Source organism: Watersipora subatra, chromosome 3, assembly GCF_963576615.1.
Source record: "Watersipora subatra chromosome 3, tzWatSuba1.1, whole genome shotgun sequence".
NCBI lineage: Eukaryota > Metazoa > Bryozoa > Gymnolaemata > Cheilostomatida > Watersiporidae > Watersipora > Watersipora subatra.
In genome coordinates, this window is record NC_088710.1 from 72,404,845 (window position 1) to 72,431,321 (window position 26,477).

General features: G+C 36.6%; 1 protein-coding gene across 1 annotated transcript; it reads right to left on the reverse strand.

Annotated features, from left to right (window-relative positions):
• Positions 1-23: 23 nt before the first annotated feature.
• LOC137390257 (transmembrane protein 98-like) lies at positions 24-26,422 on the reverse strand. The gene is made up of 7 exons (XM_068076589.1): positions 26,383-26,422; positions 17,110-17,310; positions 16,059-16,091; positions 13,452-13,544; positions 9,740-9,940; positions 1,949-2,072; positions 24-1,335 (listed from the first exon to the last, which is right to left on the reverse strand). Exons 2-7 carry the CDS (start codon positions 17,247-17,249, stop codon positions 949-951), a joined length of 978 nt encoding a protein of 325 aa, XP_067932690.1. The 5' UTR covers positions 17,250-17,310; positions 26,383-26,422; the 3' UTR covers positions 24-948.
• Positions 26,423-26,477: the final 55 nt, after the last annotated feature.

Below are 26,477 nucleotides of genomic sequence, written 5' to 3' on the forward strand. Positions count from 1 at the left end.
AAACTATATTGCAGTGGGTGTGCTGCAGTGTGTTAGAGCATATATTGAAGAATAGAAAAATGTATAAAATTGTGAAGGTGAAAATGTAAAATAAATGAATCTCATGGCAGTAAAAATACAATATGAATCTATTTATAGATGTAGAAAAGCTATATATATATATCAGTAAAAAGTATTCATCTCATATTATGCGTATATGAAGCTGATGATGGTAAGTATCGAAATGATTTTCCCATATTTACAAAAATGTACATATCTAAATACATTGGTTCTGTTACAGCAAATAAATAAGTGTACAGACAGTGAAGAAACCAATTTTATACACTTACAAACTCGGTCTAATCTTGAACCAATTAATAAACCCAATTTGCAGTGATTAATGGTATTCCGCAACTCGGCAACAAACAACTGTCATATGACAGTGATAGAGGGCTATTACTTTTGCCCCATCTGCTTTCAATACTCATATATCAACTGCAAAAAGTGCCTGTCAATTTCAAAGGAGTGCTGAGTGAGTGTTTTTTCATTATCACGGAGAGAAGAGTAAAGGCAGGTATACCGCTATACATGGCTCAGTGGACATTTGAAAAAATAAGGTTCATTAAGAGAAGGTAGACATTGAAATCCTGCTGTCTATAAGGTTGCTAAGGTTACTGTCATGCTGAAACATGAAATGCCCTGGAAAGTGTTTTTAGTGGATAAGTCACAACAATGACTATATAAGTATTTAAACAAAAACATAAGGTAACTGTAGGCATGTTGTTGACATCTAAAGCAGCCACTACACATGTGACAGAGGCTGAGAGAGACAATTCTATTATTCAGCATGGGTAATCATATGTGTTTGTACAAAGCGAAGATTTTAGACATTTAGCCTGGCCAAGTGTGTTGTATGTTATATGCTATATATATGCATTGAAGACAATTTTTGAAAAAAACAGGCTGTGACTAGCTGGTCATTTGTGAAGATCGATCATCGAATGAGCTCATTTCTATTGCATCTTCTGATTGGCCCTTGTGTGCATGTACTTCCACAACAGTCAGGCCGTGTTGCACAGAACTTTCCTTACTTCCGCCTTCTTCAGCCACATTCTTAGAGTGATTGGGCATCACAGACTGATAGGAAGGAGATTGGGGCGAGTGTTGAGAGCCTCCTTCTGAAGGCGTCTCTAGGTCTATACCCGACTCAGCACTGTCTGTATGTGAGCTGGAACTACTACTATGGGTCGCAGTCAAAGCCAGTTCATAAACTGGAGAAGGTTCGGTTCCACCCCGTTCTCTGATGGAGTCAGACACTGATCGCTTGTACAACTTCTGTGTTTCAGCCTGTAGCACCTGCATAGAAATGACAATAACCAATGGTCAGCTCAGCTGAAGATGTAGAGAAAAGACTGACACAAGTAGGCGGGTGTCGAGAGCACTGAAGGCTCTTGTTTGTGCCTACTAACCACCGATGTTGAGGTGCTAGAATTTCATAGTAATATGACAACTTTGTTATTATGAGAACAAGGAGACCCAAGAATGGATGATGACTGAGTAGAAAACACATGCTGAGCACAAATGACAAGTTCAAGGAGGCAGACGATAGACGGAAACTCACTAATCAAGGGGTATAAGTTGTCTTCCATAGGGAATGTCTATCATATATCATGGGAGTGTCATATGATTACAAAATTAAGACATTCCCAGGAAACCACAGAGAAATAACAATAGCGATGCTCGGTGAAAATGTGCACAGATTTAATAGACATGGGATTAGCTTCAGATGTCACACTGGGACTACGTGTAGCAATAGAGCTGTCAGGCCACTGCCTCCAAAGGAGATGGGGACAATACATTTGTTGTATTCCATGGCTGGGTAAGGGGGCCTTCTCACCTAGAATTGCACATAACGATTAGAGCTGATAAACCAAAGATGCACCAAAATAACCCAAGGTTTCGCACTGACCTTCAAGTGACTTTCAATATCATGCAGTGAGCCGTCTATCCATGTTGAGATATCATCAGCTTCCTTGCAGACTCCCTTGATGACAAGGCAAAGATTGGAGACAGCGTAATAAAGGGCGGTACAACTGTAAAAGTTATGTAAAGGCTATGTAGTTTAGTTGAAAATGAAATTGGACAACAATACATTGTTTGTAATCAGATAGTTACTTAAGGATTTATAAAACAGGATGTACAAGTTTTGCGATGACAGGCGGACTAAAGGTCCCACAAAACCGGCATTCCAAAAAAGAAAGAGGACCATAAGGCAATTGCCTGCTCATGGAACTAGCAAATGTCTGTGAGAGGATCTGATGGTCCTTAGACTTTCACTCATAAAACCAAGGGTCCTCCATCAATGCGTCATCAATCAACATAATGAGTCAAATCATTTGCATTACAAGCCACAAGAATATTGATATTAATGTTTAGATAGGCAGTAAGGCAAATCAGCTGACACTGAGATCTTTCTACAGCATATCAGCTGACACTGAGACCTCTCTACAGCATCTCAGCTGACACTGAGACATCTCTACAGCATATAACTGACACTGAGACCTCTCTACAGCATATCAGCTGACACTGAGACCTATCTACAGCATATTAGCTGACACTGAGACCTCTCTACAGCATATCAGCTGACACTGAAACTTCTCTATAGCATATCTGCTGACAATGAGACCTCTCTACAGCATATCAGCTGACACTGAGACCTCTCTACAGCATATCAGCTGACACTGAGACCTCTATAGCATATCAGCTGACACCTCGCTACAGCATATTAACTGACACTGAGACCTCTCTACAGCATATCAACGGACACTGAGATCTCTCTGTAGCATATCAGCTGACACTGAGATCTCTCTACAGCATATCAACTGATACTGAGACCCCTCTACAGCATATCAGCTGACACTGAGACCTCTCTACAGCATATCAGCTGACACTGAGACCTCTCTACAGCATATCAGCTGACACTGAGACCTCTCTACAGCATATCAACTGATACTGAGACCTCTCTACAGCGTATCAGCTGACACTGAGACCTTTCTACAGCATATCAACTGATACTGAGACCCCTCTACAGCATATCAGCTGACACTGAGACCTCTCTACAGCATATCAGCTGACACTGAGACCTCTCTACAGCATATCAGCTGACACTGAGATCTTTCTACAGTGTATCAACTGACACTGAGACCTCTCTACAGCATATCAGCTGACACTGAGATCTCTCTGCAGCATATCAGCTGACACATGAAACATCTCTACAGCATATCAGCTGACACTAAGATCTCTAAGCAACAAACCTGCTGCGACTGATAGCCCTATGCAGCACACATGACTAACCAGTAGAGATGCCCCGATTCTACATGTACATTCACCAGCTGATTCAGATACTGATCTGGTATACCGATTCTTATTGAAAAATAATGCGATTCAGATATTTTGTGTTGCATAGATAATTGTTCATTTTATTATGCAAATATAAATATAATGCAAAGAAAATATAAATATTAATGTATTTATTTATGAAAAAAAGAGACATATATATTCACATACTGACATACCGTGCATGTAGTAACAAAACAACAACGTTAGCAGCACCTGTGAAAAAACAGCATTTTTTAAATTTATAGTAAGACCTGCAATAGTTTACCCACAAGAACTAGCTCATCAAATAATCTGTAAGACCATAATTATTTAGACAAACTTTAAAAATTAACGTGTAAATAAATATAATAAGAGAGAAACAAATTACATCCACAACACAACCAACAAGCTATGTATTGTCAGGATCAAGGAAGAGAGATAAATAACTTATGCATCATCTGCTCAAATTACTTTCGAAATGCTAGTAAATAGAATTATTACACTGCATTATTGTTTCCCTTCTTTGCTATCTTGTTCGTGATTGGCTGCAATAAATCCCATTGCTGTAATTGGGAAATACCACACTTTGTGATCATGTCTTGACTAAAGCAAAAAGGTTCCTTAGCTGTGTTGATGTTGATCAGGCTATAGACAGGAAATAAATAGTGTGGCAGGCTTGGATTTCATTAGGTAAAAAGAAGGAACTTGCAGCTGATGATTTGTTATTAGTATAGCAGGCTAAAATATTGTTTTCTGCTAAATAGTTGATCTGTAAAAAGCATCTGAAGTATCAGATTTTTTAAGAAAAGATTGACCGATACCGATTCAGATACTTAACACTCATATCGGCACCGATACCGATACCAAAATCTCTCTAACCAACTCTACTAACCAGAGGCACTCACTAACATGTGATTGCTAACCAGGTAAACAAAAACAAACTTGCAGCATCTCATTGGTGCTGATCAACAACTATGGCTGCGGATGACCCTGTTAAACCATTATGTGGGTTACCAGCCAACGCACCATTTAAAGTAGGTGTCTATGTATGTCAAAGGCAAGGTCAACATGATAATGATGAGGACATAGAGGAGAGAACACATAAACAAACAGTGAATCTGCCTAGTGAGTGATCATTTTTTATGATTTCTTCAAAAAGATGTTATTCAGAACTCTTATACAATTATTCAAATATATATACAGCAGTTAAATTCGATAAAACCAACAGTGTAAACATGTGTGTACATTAACAATTGCTAAATACTCTATTAAATTTTAATGGCACTGATAAACGATACGATTCCATCTGATTGAGCCTACTCCAAAGAGAGGGAGACTGAAAGGGTGTCCCTATGAACCTGTATTTCGTAAGTCCTTATACTGACAATGCTGAACTGTAAGGAGCAGTAATATTCATGTCATGCTTGTTTCTCTTGCTAACACGTATTCCGCTAAACTTTTGCAAATCCATTTGTCTCTTAGTAAGTTATTCTATGTCTTTGAGAGTTGTGCTCGCTAAAGTTGAACTCTTTATTTCTTTTAAAGATTAAAACAAACCTATTATTGTCTGACAGTAATAAGCATCATTAAACCATAACTGTCACAAACAACTTTTATCGTACTTACTAGGTAAATCAGACATGCTGATTCCAATTTTGTACTAAAAAAAGATTAGTCCACTAACTTTCAGAGTAATGAAGGCTTTTTTTACAGCGTTTTAATATCGGTCTTGAAAACAACACGATCGAGATAACAAGCTCCGCCCATAAATACGTGACGTAACCTAGCTTTTTAGGAACAGAAGTTACGTAGAGATATTTAGACCGATTTAGAATAATAGATATGGGTGTTTTAAAATCCATTAATATCTAAATTCAGCATTAAAAATAATATCAGTCTTTTCTGAAAGGTAGATGAGCTATTTAACATTGCATATTTAAAAAAGCGCGATAACAACGCTAGCTTGTGATAAAACCGCGCTTTTTGAGCTCATTTTCCTCGGCATCCAGCCCATTTAAACGTCATGTAACAAGCTACGAGCAATTTTAAATAGTTTATATACCTTTCATAAAAATCTGAAATTATTTTACAGGCTGGATTTAGATAATAATGGGTTTTAAGACACCCATCTCTATTATTCTAAATCGGACTAAACATTCCTAACTTCCGTTCTTGAAAAAGCTAGGTTTCGTCACATATTTATGGACGGAGCTTGTAATGCCGATTGTGTTGTTTTCGAAACGGATATTGAAACGCTTTAAAAAAGCCTAAATGACTTTGAAGGTTAGTGGACTAACCTTTATTTTGAGTACAAAATCGGAGTTGGCGTGTCTTATTTACCTCGGAACAACGATAAAAGTTGTTCGTGACAGTTATGGTTTAAAGGTTGACTTGCAACAAAATTCACATTACAGCTATTTGGTATCAAGAGATTCACCATGTCTTACTCTGTTGTGTTGTAGGTGCCAAATATGTGGAAATGTGATTACAAGCTCTTAAAAGCTCAAAAACGAAAAGCCGCCATAGATTGGAATCTCTTCATTTCGATGACGAAGTCATGACAGTTCGGTTATTGTCTTGTCACGTGATGTTCTCACGTGAATTGAAAGGCCAATAAAAAGTTTAATATAAAACTTATCGTAGCCTTAGTTTATGACAAACGCTTCGGGTTTTACCGAAGACTCCGTATAAAATATGGATGCTCGCTATTTTACAATTTTGTTTTGGCCTAATCGTCAAGTCGTAATCTGATCATGTGACCCAATACTTCGCAAATAATTTTTGTGGCACTTTTCAATTTTCACAGATGACCAACAGGCTCGTCTTGATTATCAGACAATGTTATGTACTCCTTTGAGGTAAGGTTAAATAATGAAATGAATTTTTACGGTAAGTTATAAGATATCACTGCTAAAAGTGACAGCATTACAATGACGATAAAACAGACGCGTAAGAACAAGAGACATGGTTTTATTGAGTGCGTGAAGTATATTTGTGAAAATATTTCGATGAATAAGGTTGCATGAAAATGTAAACAGAAACCATCTCTCACAACTACATCACATTTGAGCCGTTTTGGAAAGAGAATTCAAACTACGGCGGTCTCGTGTGGCTGCGATAAACTGTTCGTTTTTGAGCTTTTAAGAGCTTGTAATCACATTTCCACATATTTGGCACCTACAACACAACATAGTAAGACATGGTGAATCTTTTCATATCAAATAACTGTAATGTGAATTTTGTTGCAAGTCAACCTTTAAGCTATCATTGCGTTAAAGTTGTTAAATTAACATTTGTTTGAGCTATTCGTAGTGATTGTCATAGCCATGCGTCATAAATAGCTTATCTGACTGATAAAGGTCCGCGACCTGAAGCGCTGTCACAATACCAGCGAAGAAATCAGCACATTTTCTGTGACAGGCGCACCTGACAAATAATTTCTTTTCAGAGTAAAATTACAGGCAATTGCATAAGTGATATAAGTGATATTACACGCTATTGCAGCCAACAGCCTAAAGGTTGAATGATTTATACATCTATCATGAGAAGATGGCGTGAAAATCTAACTAGTGCACAACTGGCTGCAATGTATGTCTTTATGGGCACAGCGACTATAGTTGAAACACGAGTGGCATTTCAACGCTCTTGCTAGCAGGCAATATGGGCACAGCGACTATAGTTGAAACACGAGTGGCATTTCAACGCTCTTGCTAGCAGGCAATATGGAAATTAAATTAATTTAAGTAGCATTATTCCCCATTATTACCGCTAGAATACTGTCATAATCACAAAATAGTTGATAAACTAAATAGTTATCTCCACTGGAAACAACCATTAAAAAGAAAAGAACACGTCATGAAAACTTCTGTCAGGATCTTCTGCTAGCCAGTAAACATATGCATAGAATCCATGAGTCTTACGAGAAAGGTAGTTCAAGGATGAGCTTCCTATAAACACTCAATATGTGTATTTTAGTAATAAAATAAGATAAAGAAAATTTAATTGATATATTTACTATTTAGTAACATGTAGCTAGTAGTGGGTAACTAGTAGTGGGTAACTAGTAGTGGGTAACCAGTAGTGGGTAGCTAGTAGTGAGTAGCTAGTAGTAAGTAGCCAGTAGTGGGTAGCCAGAAGTGGGTAGCTAGTAGTGGGTAGCTAGTAGTGGGTAACTACTAGTGGGTAGCTAGGAGTGTGTAGCTTGTAGTGGGTAGCTAGTAGTGAGAAACTATAAGTGATTAGCCAGTAGTGGGTAACTAGTAGTGGGTAGCTAGTAGTGGGTAGCTAGTAGTGGGTAACTAGAAGTGAGTAGCCAGTAGTGGGTAACTAGTAGTGGGTCGCTAGTAGTGGGTAGCTAGTAGTGGGTAGCCAGTAGTGGGTAGCTAGTAGTGGGTAGCTAATAGTGGGTAGCTAGTAGTGGGTAGCTAGTAGTGGGTAGCTAGTAGTGGGTAACTAGTAGTGGGTAACCAGTAGTGGGTAGCTAGTTGTGAGTAGCTAGTAGTAAGTAGCCAGTAGTGAGTAGCTAGTAGTGGGTAGCTAGTAGTGGGTAACTACTAGTGGGTAGCTAGGAGTGTGTAGCTTGTAGTGGGTAGCTAGTAGTGAGTAACTATAAGTGAGTAGCCAGTAGTGGGTAACTAGTAGTGGGTAGCTAGTAGTGGGTAGCTAGTAGTGGGTAACTAGAAATGAGTAGCCAGTAGTGGGTAACTAGTAGTGGGTCGCTAGTAGTGGGTAGCTAGTAGTGGGTAGCCAGTAGTGGGTAGCTAGTAGTGGGTAGCTAATAGTGGGTAGCTCGTAGTGGGTAGCTAGTAGTGGGTAGCTAGTAGTGGGTAGCTAGTAGTGGGTAACTAGTAGTGGGTAACCAGTAGTGGGTAGCTAGTTGTGAGTAGCTAGTAGTAAGTAGCCAGTAGTGGGTAGCCAGTAGTGGGTAGCTTGGAGCGGGTAGCTAGTAGTGAGTAGCTAGTAGTGGGTAGCTAGTAGTGAATAGCCAGTAGTGGGTAGCTAGTAGTGGGTAACTAGTAGTGAGTAGCCAGTAGTGGGTAGCTAGTAGTGGGGTAACCAGTAGTGAGTAGCTAGTAGAGAGTAGCCAATAGTGGGTAGCTAGTAGTGGGTAGTCTTTACATCTTAGCCTATTCTAGAATGTTCTATGATGATCTGGCAGCCATAAAAGGTGAAAGGTCATAATTATGAAATGATGCCGCTTTCAAGTATTCTTGTGTGATCTTGGAAAGAATGACACTGCAAGAACAGCTGAGCATCGACCAAAGTTAATTTGTAATATGCTGTTTCCATGCCATATATCCATGTAAATGATAATTATATTGGGAGGATGGTGACCCAAAAGTGTAGCAAACTCTCTTCCTTCTTATATCCTTGATATAGAATAGGATTTTGATTGGCTCAATCATGGAGAGAATATAGACTCTCAGATTAAATCGCTTCATATATCAATCAAGAGTTTGGGTTGCGTCAAACATGACCTTAGGAATAGTCACAAATAATATGCAAGCGCACATTCCTCTCCAACCACAAGCTGCAAGCGTAAACACTCTCATAAGTTAGTGTCTCACATAATATGACTAAATATAGGTAGTTATTAACTAGTGGACCATCATTCCTATCTCAATTACAGCAGGAATCTTAAACAACTCAACATGTCACTTACTCTAAAGCCATTAAAGTAGAACAAAGGAAACTGCTTTTAATTCCTGTAAACCAAATAAAACTCTGGTTGACCCGATTGTTTTAGTTCAAAATAGTTGTGGGTAAGTACATCTGAGTATAACTCACAACATATGAGTAGACCTGGTATGAACCATTATGTAAGTACACCAGGGTATGACTCACACCATATGAGTAGACTTGGTACGAACCATTATGCTAGTATACCAGAGTATGACTCATACCATAATGTATGTAGGCCGAATATGAGTGATTAGCTAAGAGATGCAACTGAGCATAGGCACAATGATAACCGAGAGAATGGCAACAACACTGAACAACGAAACTACTTCAAAATAAATCTTAGATTTTAACCAAATTAGGAGTGTGTAATCTTTACCTACAATGATTTTATGTATACATTTATTTCACGGCGGTGTTGTAAAACGACAGCCAAGATGACAGCCATGGTGCAAGATATTGCCATTAGCCAGATAAAAGATGCAGCCACTAACTTACTTTAATATCGCTATGGATGCTGTTTGGTGGTGTTCAAATGATCACTAGTTATGCGATTAATCTAGAGAGAAGTTCTCTGGTGAAACCTGGTAGCTCCAATATTGGTTTGACTGAAAATTTCCAGGTTAAAACGAAGAACACGTATTCTCTTCATTGTTCCAACCTTTAGGTAAACACTATTTAGAGCACACTATGAGGCACTTACCGAGCTTCGATGAGCCTGGGGTCCAGAGGACCTTCCAATAGTTGAACAACATCATCTAATCTTGGTTGCACTTCTAGCGCCACATTCTCAATTTTTTTGCTATCCTCCTCTGAACCGCATCTCTCAGCGGTAATAGGAACAAGACGGGATGTCAGATCATGACAGGCTTTTAGTATGGGAATGCAATGATTCATAACTCCCCTGTCAAAAGGCAAGGAGCGCTATGACTCAGCATATTACTTACATATAAGAAATAACAAGGAGTAGTACTAGCTAGGTACTTACAAAAGAGCAATGTTGACTAAGTACTACAAGGGAGTAATACTTAGACATAGTAGGCACTACTAATAGTGCTAGTCGCTATATACCTACTACTGAGAGAGTAAATCTAGCTCTAAGAACTAACAAAAGGAATATATGCATAATGAATTAAGTAGATCTACTAGTTAGCTCTGTATCAGTGTCAGAATACTATACTAGCTAAACAACTGTGTATGGAGGAAGGCTATACTGTAGCTAATGTCAATCCACCATCTTGGAAACTGTTCAGTCCCGAAACTCAGGAGAAATAATACTGGCAATGAAGCAATTTTACTAGAGCATACATTAAATGTCAAGGAAGGCCTGTGTTAAATAAACAAATTATATATACAGTATACCAGCATTTTTTATAATTGGTTGTTTTTGATAAGAAAATATTCTGATGACAGAAAGAAACACCATGATAGGATAAGATCAATAAGACGGGATGGGAACACCATGATAGAAAAGGAACACCAAGATAGCATGGGAGCAGCATGACAGCGTGAGAACATCACAACAGCATGAAAACACCATGATCAGATAGATAGGAACACCGTGACAAGATAGGAACACCATGATCAGATAGATAGGAACACCGTGACAAGATGAAAACACCGTGACAAGATGAAAACACCGTGACAAGATAGGAACACCGTGACAAGATAAGAACACCGTGACAAGATAAAAACACCGTGACAAGATAAAAACACCGTGACAAGATAATAACACCGTGACAAGATAGGAACACCGTGACAAGATAAGAACACCGTGACAAGATAGGAACACCGTGACAAGATAGGAACACCGTGACAAGATAGGAACACCGTGTCAAGATAGGAACACCGTGACAAGATAGGAACACCGTGACAAGATAGGAACACCGTGACAAGATAGGAACACCGTGACAAGATAGGAACACCGTGACAAGATAGGAACACCGTGACAAGATAGGAACACCGTGACAAGATAGGAACACCGTGACAAGATAGGAACACCGTGACAAGATAGGAACACCGTGACAAGATAGGAACACCGTGACAAGATAGGAACACCGTGACAAGATAGGAACACCGCGACAAGATAGGAACACCGCAATAAAATGGCAGCTGCTAATCAAACATTTTTAAATAGTATGTGACAATACAACCAGCTGCCGTGCAGCAGTTTCACCCACCTTTTACCATAGGATCCCACGCATTTAGAGAAGGTGTATAGCTTAACATACATTCAGACTGCGATATGCGACGTTAACCCGTTCTGAAATTCACTTGTCTGCCATAACGGTTGCACATCGAAACAAACATTTTTATCTGAATACATCGTGTCTCATTTAATTGGTCCCACAACCAAAAACAGTGATAAATACCTCTAATAATGATCGATAACCTTAATGCAAACTCATTAACAAAATTGAGTAAAATATTAAATGCAAACAACTGAAGTAATATAGTAATAATGAGTAAAATGAGATTTTCACCAAATCTGTAGCGGAGAGAAGTGAATTCTGTACCGCGGAGAGAAGTGAATTCTGTACCGCGGAGAGAAGTGAATTCTGTACCGCGGAGAGAAGTGAATTCTGTACCGCGGAGAGAAGTGAATTCTGTACCGCGGAGAGAAGTGAATTCTGTACCGCGGAGAGAAGTGAATTCTGTACCGCCGAGAGAAGTGAATTCTGTACAGCGGAGAGAAGTGAATTCTGTACCGCGGAAAGAAGTGAATTCTGTACCGCGGAGAGAAGTGAATTCTGTCCCGCGGAGAGAAGTGAATTCTGTACCGCGGAGAGAAGTGAATTCTGTACCGCGGAGAGAAGTGAATTCTGTACCGCGGAGAGAAGTGAATTCTGTACCGCGGAGAGAAGTGAATTCTGTACCGCGGAGAGAAGTGAATTCTGTACCGCGGAGAGAAGTGAATTCTGTACAGCGGAGAGAAGTGAATTCTGTACCGCGGAAAGAAGTGAATTCTGTACCGCGGAGAGAAGTGAATTCTGTCCCGCGGAGAGAAGTGAATTCTGTACCGCGGAGAGAAGTGAATTCTGTACCGCGGAGAGAAGTGAATTCTGTACCGCGGAGAGAAGTGAATTCTGTACCGCGGAGAGAAGTGAATTCTGTACCGCGAAGAGAAGTGAATTCTGTACCGCGGAGAAAAGTGAATTCTGTACCGCGGAGAGAAGTGAATGTAACAACAGCCTTGACAATGTTTAAGATCAGCAGTAAAGTGTCTGACAGACACGTGCTGTATTACTTGCTCCGATTTACACTAAAATAGTTTAAATTATCTCAGCTTACATTTTTCATCATTTTTATATTTCACTTTTAATTTTTGCCGGTTTCACTTACAAAACTGTAGTGCTTTACAAAACTGTAGTGCTTTACAAAACTGTAGTGCTTTACAAAACTGTAGTGCTTTACAAAACTGTAGTGCTTTACAAAACTGTAGTGCTTTACAAAACTGTAGTGCTTTACAAAACTGTAGTGCTTTACAAAACTGTAGTGCTTTACAAAATTGTGTATGACATATGTTGAAAATGACTATTTGTCAAAACCATATTTGATTAAACTTCAAATGGAATGTTAAACAACTTGTATGCAGAGGCGAGTGTGAGCTATTTGTATTTGTGACTGCACTTGAATACTTAAGACTTGAATACTTGAGAGACTTAAATACTTAAGCGGTAAATAACAAACAGAATGAGTAGTCTTCATTGGATAAATTACAATTTCCATCATAATTCATTTTATCTGAAATTAGCTCCATTTGAGACCCAATTAAGACTCACAGATTCATCGTTAATAAAATATGACTTTTGAATCAATGTTAAACTGTCAGAAATGAAGAGCAATACGGATGACAAAGCCTTTTTTGTGTTATATTAGCAGCTGATTTTGATGTACCAACTTTTTTGCAATCACAAAATTCCATGCATGCGATTAATGAGATAACTAAAATGTTGGCCTACTGAGATAATCGTGGACCTTCTGAAGCCTCAGAATAGTTGTGCCAACCTTTATTCGCTATGCTTTTTGACAGACCCAGTGAACAGACGCACGGACAATGGCCAATAATAATATGGATAACTCATAAATGTCATTCGTTTGAATTGAAAGTGAATCCAGAACTGGGAACCAAATCTTTTCGCAATTCATGACACCAAATTTCTGAACAGGATTTGCACTGCTGTAGAAATAGATATTGTTTGCCCTTATGAAGTTATCGACAGTGATTGATTTATAAGCCATCGGCCAATCTTACCACCCACCCTGCTAGCAGCAACACTACTAGCCGTGCTAACTTAATATTCTTCTCCATGTTCCTGTACTGATGCTGCTGAGCAATCGACAGCAACGAAACTAAAAGATGGGAAACCGATTTTGGTGACAAGACAGACATGTAATGAAACAAGGCAACTTACGCCATGTCATCTATCCATATATCACTGTCAAGGATATTCGCAAGCGTAATAGAGACGCCATCATCACCTTCATCTATCAGCTGCCTGTCAGGGCTGCAACAAATAGCTTAGCGTGACTCCTATTCATCAATTCATCAGAATGTATGAAGAGAGAACCATCAACGACACGGTAATGGTAGAGGGTGATGTAGCCCATAGATATAGTAAACATAGATGTAGGGTTTACTATATCTATGATGTAGCCCAAGCAAAGCTAAGACTTTCTGGAACATTCTACACCATGAGACCATGATGTGTTAAGACTGTCATTTGTTGGATCACATAGTCCTGTAAGCGCTGAAACTGAATAATACTGCAGATAAATACTCATAAAAATGCATCACCTAAGAAACATGTAAAATACGACATGAATAAGGAGATTATTAGTAGAAATATTTTACTGTGATTTCACCTTAATGATGAGCTTATAACAATAGAGGTATTTTTATATCATTTGATGAGTTTGATGTTTGAAGTCTGACTGCCACAACGTTTCCACATTAAAATTGACAAAACTTGACTGCAGTTTTAAAATGCTCAGAAGAAGAATGTGTATGAAATGACGTGACTAGTTGTGGACGTTGCCATAGTTGATATTAGCTATTGCGTTCATGTTGTTACTCGTCTCTATTCTGTTGGTCTCATTGCAACTGTAGACGTCCTAAACGCGCATTCACTTGATCTGAGCGCTTTTACCGCAACTTTTGTTGATGTTTTGTTGATTTTAATCTTGACGCATCCTGGTAGTCAGATCACCTCAAAAACTATCGATAATCATGAAAAATGCCGATACTTTCTGATAATATCTACTAAAACTCTGTGCGAGTTTATCTTGACAGACCGATAAATAATGCACAGCTAGGTAAAAGTGCTGGATTTAACTATGTGAATTTTAAATTTATATTGCCAAAAGCTAAGCTTTGTTGTGGTGTAAAAGACCTGGTGAGCGTTGCAAGCGAATATGGTTCAACTTAGCTCTTGTAACAATAACCAAATGTGGTTAAGATAAATTTAGAAGAAATCAACATTAATGTACAGTTTTAGAACTATGTTTTATAGACTTATATCGCAATATTAGTAATGTTAAGAATGTTAAGAAGCAACACTTGTTAGAAACTTTAAAAAAATTGATTGCAAAAGAGATGCAGGTATAAAAATTTGAAGTAAAATACATTTTTGAAACCAAAGTTAACCTTGACCTTGCTTTCGTTTCAGCCAGTCTCTGTACAACTTTAGACCTACTAGAAGTCAGAAAGTAAAGTATTACCGTTCAACTATTAAAAGCAAAGAAGCAGAGGGTTTAGAGCTATCCATTGGTTTTGGTTGTAACTCTAACCACACATGTTGAGTTGTAACTCTAACCACACATGTTAAGTTGTAACTCTAACCACACATGTTGAGTTGTAACTCTAACCACACATGTTAAGTTGTAACTCTAACCACACATGTTGAGTTGTAACTCTAACCACACATGTTGAGTTGTAACTCTAATCACACATGTTGAGTTGTAACTCTAACCACACATGTTGAGTTATAACTCTAACCACACATGTTGAGTTATAACTCTAACCACACATGTTGAGTCGTAACTCTAACCACACATGTTGAGTTATAACTCTAACCACACATGTTGAGTTGTAACTCTAACCACACATGTTGAGTCGTAACTCTAACCACAAATGTTGAGTTGTAACTCTAACCACACATGTTGAGCTGTAAGCTATCGGTCAGTTCTTATCTCCCTTAGGAACAAATGTAGCATGGACTGCAGCCAATTAGAACATCATTTTGGAATAAAATTCAATAATTAAGTTATTAGCTCAGCTAGCTACAAACCCCTCTACCATAACCAACAATCTTGTTCTGTTTTTAACAGCAAAGCAATAAGGTGTAAAGGATTTCAAATAGTTTCAGAATACACATAAGATTATGTTCACAATTATTCTCGGGTGATGCAAACTACTCAATACATCCGCTACTTGTTAAATTAATGCCCATCATTTGAACATATTCACACTTAAGGAACATATCCTATGGCCAATTTTCGGCATTTAGTAACAAGTGCCCAGGTGAGAGACCAGATTAACCAGTAAAACAGGAAATTAACTCGCCTGAAATACATTACTTTAAATGTGATTGAGATGTGTTACCTTTTGTGTTACCTCTATTATATCCTATATATTATATACTATATATTATATACTATATCCCGAGAGCAGAGGGTTACAGACAATACCTAATTTTAGGAGGTGAGAGCAATGGGACTACCATAAAAATCGCATAAAAATAAAGTTATATTGCGGTTGTATAATGATAACAGGCAGAGCAGACAGAGCAGACAAGATATGAAAAGCATTCAAGCCCTAGTCCTTCAACACCATGACCAACTTTAAAGAATAGAGTCTCTGTACAAAACCCGGAAAAAAGTGACTTTCAGTCTAACCAATTTTTTGTAGCAATGTATAATATACCCATGCTTGGACAAGAGAGTGTTTAAATTTAAAGTTGGAGAGAAGACCAAAAGCTGTAGCCCAACCCTTACCCATCGACAACAGAAATTAGTCTTACCTTTCTCCGATGCCTTCTAGATCTTCCTCAAAACTATGCAGGAAATATTCATCAGAAAAGTCACCTAGCTAAGTGCTATTGCACAGTTTAAATTAGCTTGCTGAATTCATTTCCACAGAGTGGTTAAAGGTCAAGGTATGTTGTCAAAAACAGCACCACAAGTTCATTTTTATCCTCAATAATACCAATCTTTACAACTGTTATGCTCGCATATAAGAATTTTGTATTAACAACAAACCACTGCAAAACGTTGCATAGCAATAATGCCATCAGACTCAAATTAGAAGCTTATAAATTGAAACTGTTGTAATAAGGAAAGATTTACTGAACCACAAATTATTCTAGCTGACGATTAAATAATTTTATGCAACAGAAATGTACTAACTTTTGAGCTAATTAGCAAATTTATAAAATATAGAAATTTGTAAACTGCATATACTCTAAATAACCTGGTCTTATTGCCACTTTACTGTATATTTCATATTGCGAATGCATCAGAATGCTTTAACTTAGCATCTGATCGGTTGAAAATTGATACAGCAATAAATTGATTACAGATCTAGTTGCTGCTGTGCCAAATCTTTCTTCACCAATGTTTTTATGTAAAATAAAGAGTCATTATCTGTATAAAACATAAAACTATCGCAATATAAATAGTTTATCATTGTATACCAAAAATATGATACTTCATATTCTACCATTTCAGCTTCAAATGACTACCTATCAAAACAGGTGCAGCTGTCACTTTTCAAACGTCTATAGATCATCACAGCGTCTATAGATCATCACAGCGTGTTTTCCTGATTACAATTACCAAGATACAAACATCGAAATTGGTTGCAGTAAAACTAACTGCATTCATAGATATAACCTTTTTTGAAAAACATTCACAAATATGATTCAAGATCTATCTATTGATACTCTACTACTAGAGCATGTCCGCGAATGTCGAGTGAGCTAATTTGTAGGTGCCAAGGTCAATACGTAAATATAGGTAGCTTCCGTAACATACTTTATAATAACCAGGTAGATGTGACTAGCTAATACTCACTTATTCTGGGTCTCTAATGCAGAATCCTCTTTTGCCTTCCGACAACATTTTGTCTTTACAGCGACAACTATACCTATAGCCGTGAAGACGACAACGACGATGATAGCACCAGCAATTATGCCGATGTAGATTTCATCCATTGTAACAGTGCAGCTGATGCGGGTGTCACTTGACGTTACCAGCACCCAATATAGTTTCAATCTAAAATGAGTAGAGATGGCAAAATAGTAAAAACAGCTTGGTCATAATATCAAGGGCTGCGATTTTTTTATCTAATAACGGACTTCTTATCTCCTGTCGACGCTCAGATAGACATAACAGACACAAAGAAGATGAATGTTCTATAAATATAATCATCTACCAACAAGCGGATGTTCTTGTTTAGAGAGATACATGTAGATATACCACAGGGTAAACAACCACAGCAAATGCACTCAATCTTCCCATTGCTTGGTAGTTTGTCACTAGCCTCCCTCCCCGGTCTACTCCACAGGCTTGTCTCTTGGTAAATCTTATATTTACCATCCCTTGTGACATTCATAAATAATTGCCTCACAAACAGAAAACTCAAACATGGAGTGATCTATTACAATTATCAACTGACGCGACTAGACAGCTCTAGCTAGATAGCCTTGACAGGCAACCAGTAACCTATATTGATGGTCTACTCCGCATCTATTTTAGTCCTGATATAATATAATATGTATAATATGATAAGACAGCTTCCTATGAAGTACATAAAGTATCATTAAATGAATATTTCATGTAATTCTCTCTTCTTCGATGGGTGGCAGCTTTGAGGAGAACCACCAACTGTATAATGACAGCAGCTGTAGGTATACCGCATAGCCTACATTACCATTAATTTTGCAATGCAGCACATAATTGCATATATTATTAGACTATGAGCCATAGGACTAGCGTGCTACAATTTTCATCATTGGAAACACTTTTTATTGGTTAGTTTTAAAACAAACATCGCCTTAAACCATAACCGTCACGAACAACTTTTATAGTATTTATTAGGTAAATCAGACACGCTGATTCCGATTTTGTACTCAAAATAAAGATTAGTCCACTAACCTTCAAAGTCATTTAGGCTTTTTTAAAGCGTTTCAATGTCCGTTTCGAAAACAACACAATCGGCATTACAAGCTCCGCTCATAAATATGTGACGAAACCTAGCTTTTTCAGGAACGGAAGTTAGGAATGTTTAGTCCGATTTAGAATAATAGAGATGGGTGTCTTAAAACCCATTATTATCTAAATCTAGCCTGTAAAATAATTTCAGTTTTTTATGAAAGGTATATAAACTATTTAAATCTGCTCGTAGCTTGTTACATGACGTTTAAATGGGCTGAACGCCGAGAAAAATGAGCTCAAAAAGCGCTGTTTCATCACAAGCTAGCGTTGTTATCGCGCTTTTTTAAATATGCAATGCTAAATAGCTTATCTACCTTTCAGAAAAGACTGATATTATTTTTAAGGCTGAATTTAGATATCAATGGATATTAAAACACCCATCTCTATTATTCTAAATCGGTCTAAACATTCCTACGTAACTTCTGTTCCTAAAAAGCTAGGTTATGTCACGAATTTATGAGCGGAGCTTGTTATGCCGATCGTGTTGTTTTCGCGACCGATATTAAAACACTGTAAAAAGCCTTCATTACTCTGAAAGTTAGTGGACTAATCTTTTTTTTGAGTACAAAATCGGAATCAGCGTGTCTGATTTACCTAGTAAGTACGATAAAAGTTGTTTGTGACAGTTATGGTTTAATGTATAGTTCAAAAGATTCAATAGAGGAAACATCCTCTAAAGTACATCTGATATGAATACAGTCGAACACAAACAGGGAGCATATGCTATTGAACAGATTAAAACATAAAATAGAAAAACATAAAATATATTGTTAGTGAAGTTGACAAAGAAGAAAACTACGAGTTAAGAAATCTAAAGATCAAATGTTACTGACAGGGTAGATCAAAGAACTCATTTGACCTTGCTTTACCACTCGTGAAAAACTTTCATTGTATTATCCAGTATGCAGTAAGATGTTATTTAAAATATGCTGCCAAAGAGAACTTACTGCCTGCTGCCTCCAGTGATGCAATGAGGATGGTCTTAATTCGATTGTAAATAGAAATTGACCTGAAACTATCAACTAATGTGTGAGACGATCTGACTAAAACAAGCTTACTATGATTCGATGTTGATGATGGTTTGTGATTTACCAATGGTTGAATGATCACGACTCGTTGCCATGACAACGATCCACAATGGTGTGGAAATGCTAATAAGATCTCTTCATTTAAAATCAGTAATCGAATGCGCAACAATGAAACAACCTATTTAACTATGATGCCAAAATAAGCCAGGCATACTTGTTGGATGTTTCTATCTCTCACATCTAAGAAAGAATAGAAATGAACGACACGAGAGTCAGTAAATGATTGCTATAGCTGATACCCGTGTAACTGAAGCAGTCGGTAAAGTAAAAAAACTTTAAAACTGCTCGGCAGCCCACAACGAGTTTATGTCGTGGCCTTCTAATTAACTGTAGTAGCAAAGCTAATGGTGATAGTTACGAGACGCAAGGGCACAGTTATTTTTATGACAAATAGTGAACTTATGATCCTTAAGTAATATTTACTGCCTTTTGTTAGTCAGGGTGCGTAAAGGTTTGATACAACTTAATCATGACTAGATAGAGGGCTTGTCATGATGCCTAGACATGCCTAGACTTTCACCATTTCTAAAAATCACCAGACGATTCGATATTGCAAATAGATGATTTGCGACATTATTATTATGTGAAAAACTTGTAAATTTTTGTCAAAATTTTTGTATATTCAACATAAAAAGAAACGGTTTTGTGTTCGTGGTAACTAGAAACCTTCATTTCATGAATGCTCGTGTGAGTGGAAAACCACGGAATGAGCTTATTATAAGAATAGAAGGCATGTGCGTTTTAGTTTCAGTATACAAGGAGCTAATTTTGAAAATCGTCAGGCGTGAGATAAATCATTACAAGATTGAATCGTTTATCCGATTGGCGATATCTAAAAACCTAACGCATATTGATAAAAGTGGTAATAGTGCACAGTACCAATGCTGGTTATGAGCAACAAAGATTGTAATATAGCTGAAATGCAATTACCAAAGATATGTTTATATTAGGAGAACTCTAGGAAATTCAAAATCTACATAAATGTTACATGGACAATGACCAAGCAAACAAGAGAGAGAAATGGAGATATGAAGCCTAAAATATTTAACAAAAACCTACGCAATATTTATTAGCCAGCCGCTCCATATTTGGACCATTTTGGCTACATAAATGCATATATTTAATAGGTTTTAAAGGCAGCACATGTTGTATTAGCAAAATCAGCTTAATGAACAGTTAGGTAATTAAAAGAGCAGTTCATCGTGTGAAAAACTTGAAAAAGTTAGCTTTTTGAGATGGCTATTGGTGCTACTTCTCACGTGAATGACAAAATACGTTGTGTTTGAGAATACCGGTACGGTAACTCATGTGTGCAATTTATAAGAACTGTTATTAATAGATTTATGATGCTAAAGTTAAAGGCAAACATGAAAAAACAGCAGTTTTTTAACTAATATTGGTTATAATTTAATTTGAACAAATGTACCAGTGAAGAGACAAACACATTTTTTTGGAATGCGGAAACACATTACATAGGTGCATTACGTTATCTCTGCCAAGATTGCACACATTCTGAACAATGTAGTCATATTGATAATCTTGTTTGTTGCTCCTGGAACAAATGCTTGGGCTCTTAAACAACACAAGTGAACCTTAGCTAAACTTAACACAGTAGTGAAGCCATCTCGACAGTACATCAACAGTACATTGATTGGTGAGCTCATAAGTGATAGAGATGACTTCCAATTACTCTTCACAGCTACAGCAGACCACCATCGTCATATTTCAATTCATTCCAATGTTGGCACCGAAAGGCGAAAATTTCGCATAGAGAGGTATAGAGACCCTTAGTAAATATCTAATGCAAACAACCCTTGGTAAAAATCATCAAAATTATATATACATACTGTACATATACATATACATGTACATATATATACATACTGTACATATTAAAAATTAGAAACCAAATAATAAGTTAACTTTAGTAACTATAGACCTACAGCAACTTTAGTGTATTTTGTGGTTATATTCTGCAATAAAATGTAACCTTATATTGTACTAAGTGCAATAAATACTGCAGGGAGTTCTTACTTTTGAGACGGTCATGCATGTATAACATAAACATTGAATTTAACTTTATGAATTATGTAAGCTAACTAAACATATACCTAAAGCTAAGTTTTAGTATGTATTTTACTAAACTTCAACTTAGTTCTCTACTAAAATTTCATTACCTATTTGTTTCCGTTTTCGTTTTCACTATAACTAATAACGCTGAACTGAGAGAGAGAGTGAGCACCGAATCTCTTTCGGCATATTATCAGCATCTTTGTTTTTCCAACAGATTCAGCACACCGACTGCCAAATTAGAATTTCGAGAACATTTTTTGTTGATGTCGTATGGCGAGAGCAAAAACATTGTAAGGAGAAAAAATCATATCAGGGTCATCGTAACCCTAGGGCGCACTGTACATCACTTGGATTGACAGCTTGTACTGTCAAATAATCTATCAAGCCAATAAATGAAGCCATCAAACTTAAAGAGTAATTTGTCCACAAAAGTAAACTAATCAAGGAAATAAAATGTGACATCATATCTGTTATTATGAAAAATGCCCTATTTAACCCTTTGGCTGGGTTAAAGCCCGGCAAAAACACCCGAAAGTTTGTAATTTATTTTTCAAAGTTCAATAAAATCGGTATTTGAACATGCATAGCTCAAATCTTAAATTTATTTCTATGAACAAAATCTTTTGTACATAAACATTCATTTACATATCTACGTAGTACTACAAAAAAATACAACCATGTGCAATTGACCCTGTATGAAATGCTTAGAAGCATTTCTTTCAGTAGAGTCAAACGCTTTAATTAACGTAGCCGTGCGAGCTACCATAACGATCGTTTTTTTCTGTATAGTCCAAGTATATTAAAAATCTAAAAAAAATTTACATCACTTCTATTATCTGAATTATTTTTATTTTGATCAGACAAAAAATCACTAACGATCGCAGGAGCAAGTAATTTTTTATTTTACTGTTTTGAAAGTCGAGCCGATGTTGACTGGTTTTTCCAACTTTTATTCTTTACATAGGAGGCGCAATTTCTTTAGCTTATAGCACAAAGCAACACCCCTCAGATAATCGTTTCATAATATAAATCATCGACTGATATCTTGTTGATATTTAAAACTTACTAGTGTTCATATCCTTTATTTAACGTTACTAGATGACAGCCTTATAAACGTCTACCGAAAGTGACATAAATGTCAATTCCCCACGCAACCGATAAACGACATTCTGGTCGTTTTTTCAGCCAAAGGGTTAACTACACATTCCAAGCTTAATGACCAGTTCCAGATGTTGGACCATACGAGAACCACAAACAAATAAAACAAGATTATAGTAACAACAACTAACATTATAGTCAGTCGACCCTCGCTAAAACAGACTCTGTTAGTCCGGATATCGGCAAAGACAGACAAAATTGGGCATGTAGTTAGGTTCAAACAATTGATAATAAGTTTATAATAATTTTTGGTGAGAATTTGGAGAATTATCAAATGTAAGAAATACTTGCCTATTGGAGCTGTTTGTACAAATCACTCGCGATAGTAAAAATCAATTTTTAATCATATCGTTTTTTGCTATTCGACTTTCATTTTGAAAAAAAATTTTATGACGAAGAAATATGTTAGAAAACTACAAAGTAAGTTTGGATTATTTTGAAGCAGCAACTTATTTTATATTCAGCAAAACAAAACGGTTGTAATACTTAGCACTGATAAAAATTTCCACAACCACTTTGCTGTTAAAGGAGTTGTCTAACCTTCATTGTTTTTTGTAAAATTTCTGCAGCTGAGTAATCTTGTAGAAATTTTTGTTCACACAAAACATTACGACCACAAACTCCCACGTTAGCAACCTGCACTTTGAGTAAATATTTCTGTGTTTTGACATAATTCAGACTTATTTTTTATGGTATCTTTATAAGGCCATCCAAATAAGGCAAAACAATCTTTACTTTACCTATTAGTATTTTAAATAATTTTTTCCTCATATGATATATATTTTCAAGTAGCAGTACAGTACAGCTGTGTACAGTATAGTACACAGTATATAGTGAAATGTGTATAGACATTGTTAATCTAATTTTCCCTGTATATATCTTATATCTTCTATATATACGGTAAATGTCAAAGTTTGTCTGTTTGTACTTCCGTCTGTCCAGCTATGGTTATAAAGTTTTTAAGAATGAGATATCCCTTGCAAACTGGATTTGAACTCAAAACCTCTAGTTCTGTAGACATCCATTTATCTGATATACTACACTGCCCAACTGGCTATACCATGGGATAAATTTGGCCCATACTTGGAATACATGCCAATCTTTCATGGCTTCTGACACTGCAGCTAGAATAATACGTAAAGCCATACCAGAAGAAAAATCTGTTAAGCCATACCAGAATAGAAATACATGCCAATAATGGAAGAAAAATGTGTAAACCCATATAGCCAAGAAGACTATAGCAATCAGTGTAGATCTGTAGTAGGCACTGCAGCCCGTCAGAATGAATTACACAAAAATAAACACTATAAACAATAATAGCGCAGCACACAGAAATAAACAAACACCTTCATTTGAGAACTAGAATGGTAAATGTTGATGTTGATTAAAAGTAAATTTTCTGTACAAAAACCTTTTTATTACTAGCAAGTAGACCTATATATCGGCATATTGGTTAAACTAAACAATGATATAAAAAAACAATGATTACAAAAAATATCAAAGCTAAATTACATACCAAGAGTTGTAAACTAGTAATTTTTTCGAGCTTGAGATTACTAAAGTATGCCATGAAAACACAAAAAGTGTTAACTAATAAAAATATCTGTAGCTTTACCTCTCTGTTAAGAACTTTATGTTGTATCAACCGAAAACCTATATGGGCACGCTTCAAACAATGAAAACTAGTCGAGGTACATCAATAACAACCCAACATCCCTGTATAAACTAATGAATTTGCACACCAGAGTTACTTGTTTAATTAACATAGCGGTTAATCATGAAAAAGTTATTTTTATAACACTTACAATTATTTGAAATCGGCTTCTAGAGACAATTTCAATGACCCATAAGCACTGGAGCTTTCTTATTTGAACGTTAGTAACATGTCTACACTTTTACTTGTAAAACTGACAATTCTTTATGGGTGGGCAGCAAAAAGATAAATTATTTTTGTATTGAACCCAAAACAACTACTTCTTATCCTCTTTCAGTTTTTGGCTTGAAGATGCGGGTAAAGACTAAACTTAGTACTCTTAAACTTAGTAACAACTTTTGCCAGCATGCCAACTAGTGCTTGTGTTACAAATGTCTATCACCGAAAAATGTGGACATTATTTGCAAAAACATTGGAAATAAAAATAATGCCTGCCCTTAGAAAATTGTCGATGCAATGGCAAAATAACAAAGATTACTTCGTAAGGTTACATCTAAAATCGATGAACTCTTAATACCAAATCACCAGGTAGAACACAGAACCTGAGTTAAGCTCCTTGTTATCAGGGTGCCTAACAGTGTAAAATAATTTTGTTGGCAAAGCTCAGACTTTTTGTACACTAAAAAACACTTATGAGATCCCCCTATCTTCCTCCAATGAAACTACTTTGGTGTGGTCCGATAATACAAATGCATTTAAATTTCTGAAGTACTTTTGACATGAAGTGTTTCTTGTTACTTTCATGCTGTACCCTCATGTCATACTGTAGATATGGCCATGATTTTCTTTTTCACTTTTGCTGTGCGTTTTATGGCTTTCACTTGCGAGACCAGAAAATGGTTAGATTTGAAAAACTCTTGGTCATCGAGTTGATTATTACCAGAAAGCCTTGCAGACTTTTAAAGAACCACGGCACTTTTTAGCCCATTCTTCTATGCGCCTTTATAGAAATATGCAGTTATTTTCATTCAGTCGACCACATAGATTCAATAGCTGTACGTATGTTCTTCCTCTTTCAAACTGAAGTTGGAAAAGTAATTGTCAATGAGCAGCTGCTTATTACCAATTTCTCACTTCATCTTCACTCTTTTGGGCCTTTTAAGATCCAAAACCACTTACCAAAGTGAGTGTTCCAACTCATTTACATTAACTGCATCTCAGGCCAACTGTCAACCGTTTATTAAACAACGCAATGTTTATTAATCAACGCAACATCCCCGATGAAAAAATCAATCTGTTCAAAGATATGAATCTTATGGCTAGCCAGCTACTATACAAATAATCTGTGCTATTGCTACAGCCAACAATTTTGCAGGACTGAAAAAATAAAATAGTTTACTTCATACATGAAACTTGTAATTCAACACATCTCTGCCTACTAACACTTTTCTCATCCACTAACAATAAATTTAATTACACCACAAGCTGAAATTCGACCCATGGTGTGCACCATCATAAAGCGAAAATGCTTAATAATTGCTGTTATAGATGCTTAGTAGTTTAGTTTACATAATATTAAATACAAGCTAACCGTCATAAATACATGTATTATTTCATATAGCCTACCTCTAACAAGGATATGTTCAAGAGGGAATTCAGTATAATTTGATAATCTTTATTTATCAATAATACATCATTTAGCTTAACCTTGGTACATCATTTGAAAAATAACCTGGCCAGGTGGAGCATTTTATAGCACAAGTACGCCTACATTAAAAAAAGCGTATACTTAATACACCGCAGTATTAGCTTCATATAAATTTAATTTCCCTAAAAATAGCTTCAGTACAGTTACCCGTTAGCAATTAACACAATTAAAAACTAAACAATCAATAAATATTATTTTTTTCTAATCTAATTGTTCCAACAAACTCAAGTAAGCGAATCAAGTAAAAGACACGAACAGCTCAGCAAAGTAGCTCGAACAAAAACCTTTTACTTACTCTCTAGAGAGGTTTTTCCTTTTTATGTAGATGATACGAAATCGATCATAGTAAAGAATAATAAATGGTAGTATGATTTAGAATATAGCACGATATGCAGTGCAAACAATAAATAATTTTGTCGGACGTTTGTTACTAGGATCATTGTACGTACCTCCAAATGCGACCTTCAAAGGCAATGTAGTCTAGGTTGTAAATCAAAGCACGCAGCGCACAGCAGAATGTTTTTTAGACGGTGTACTTCCCTTC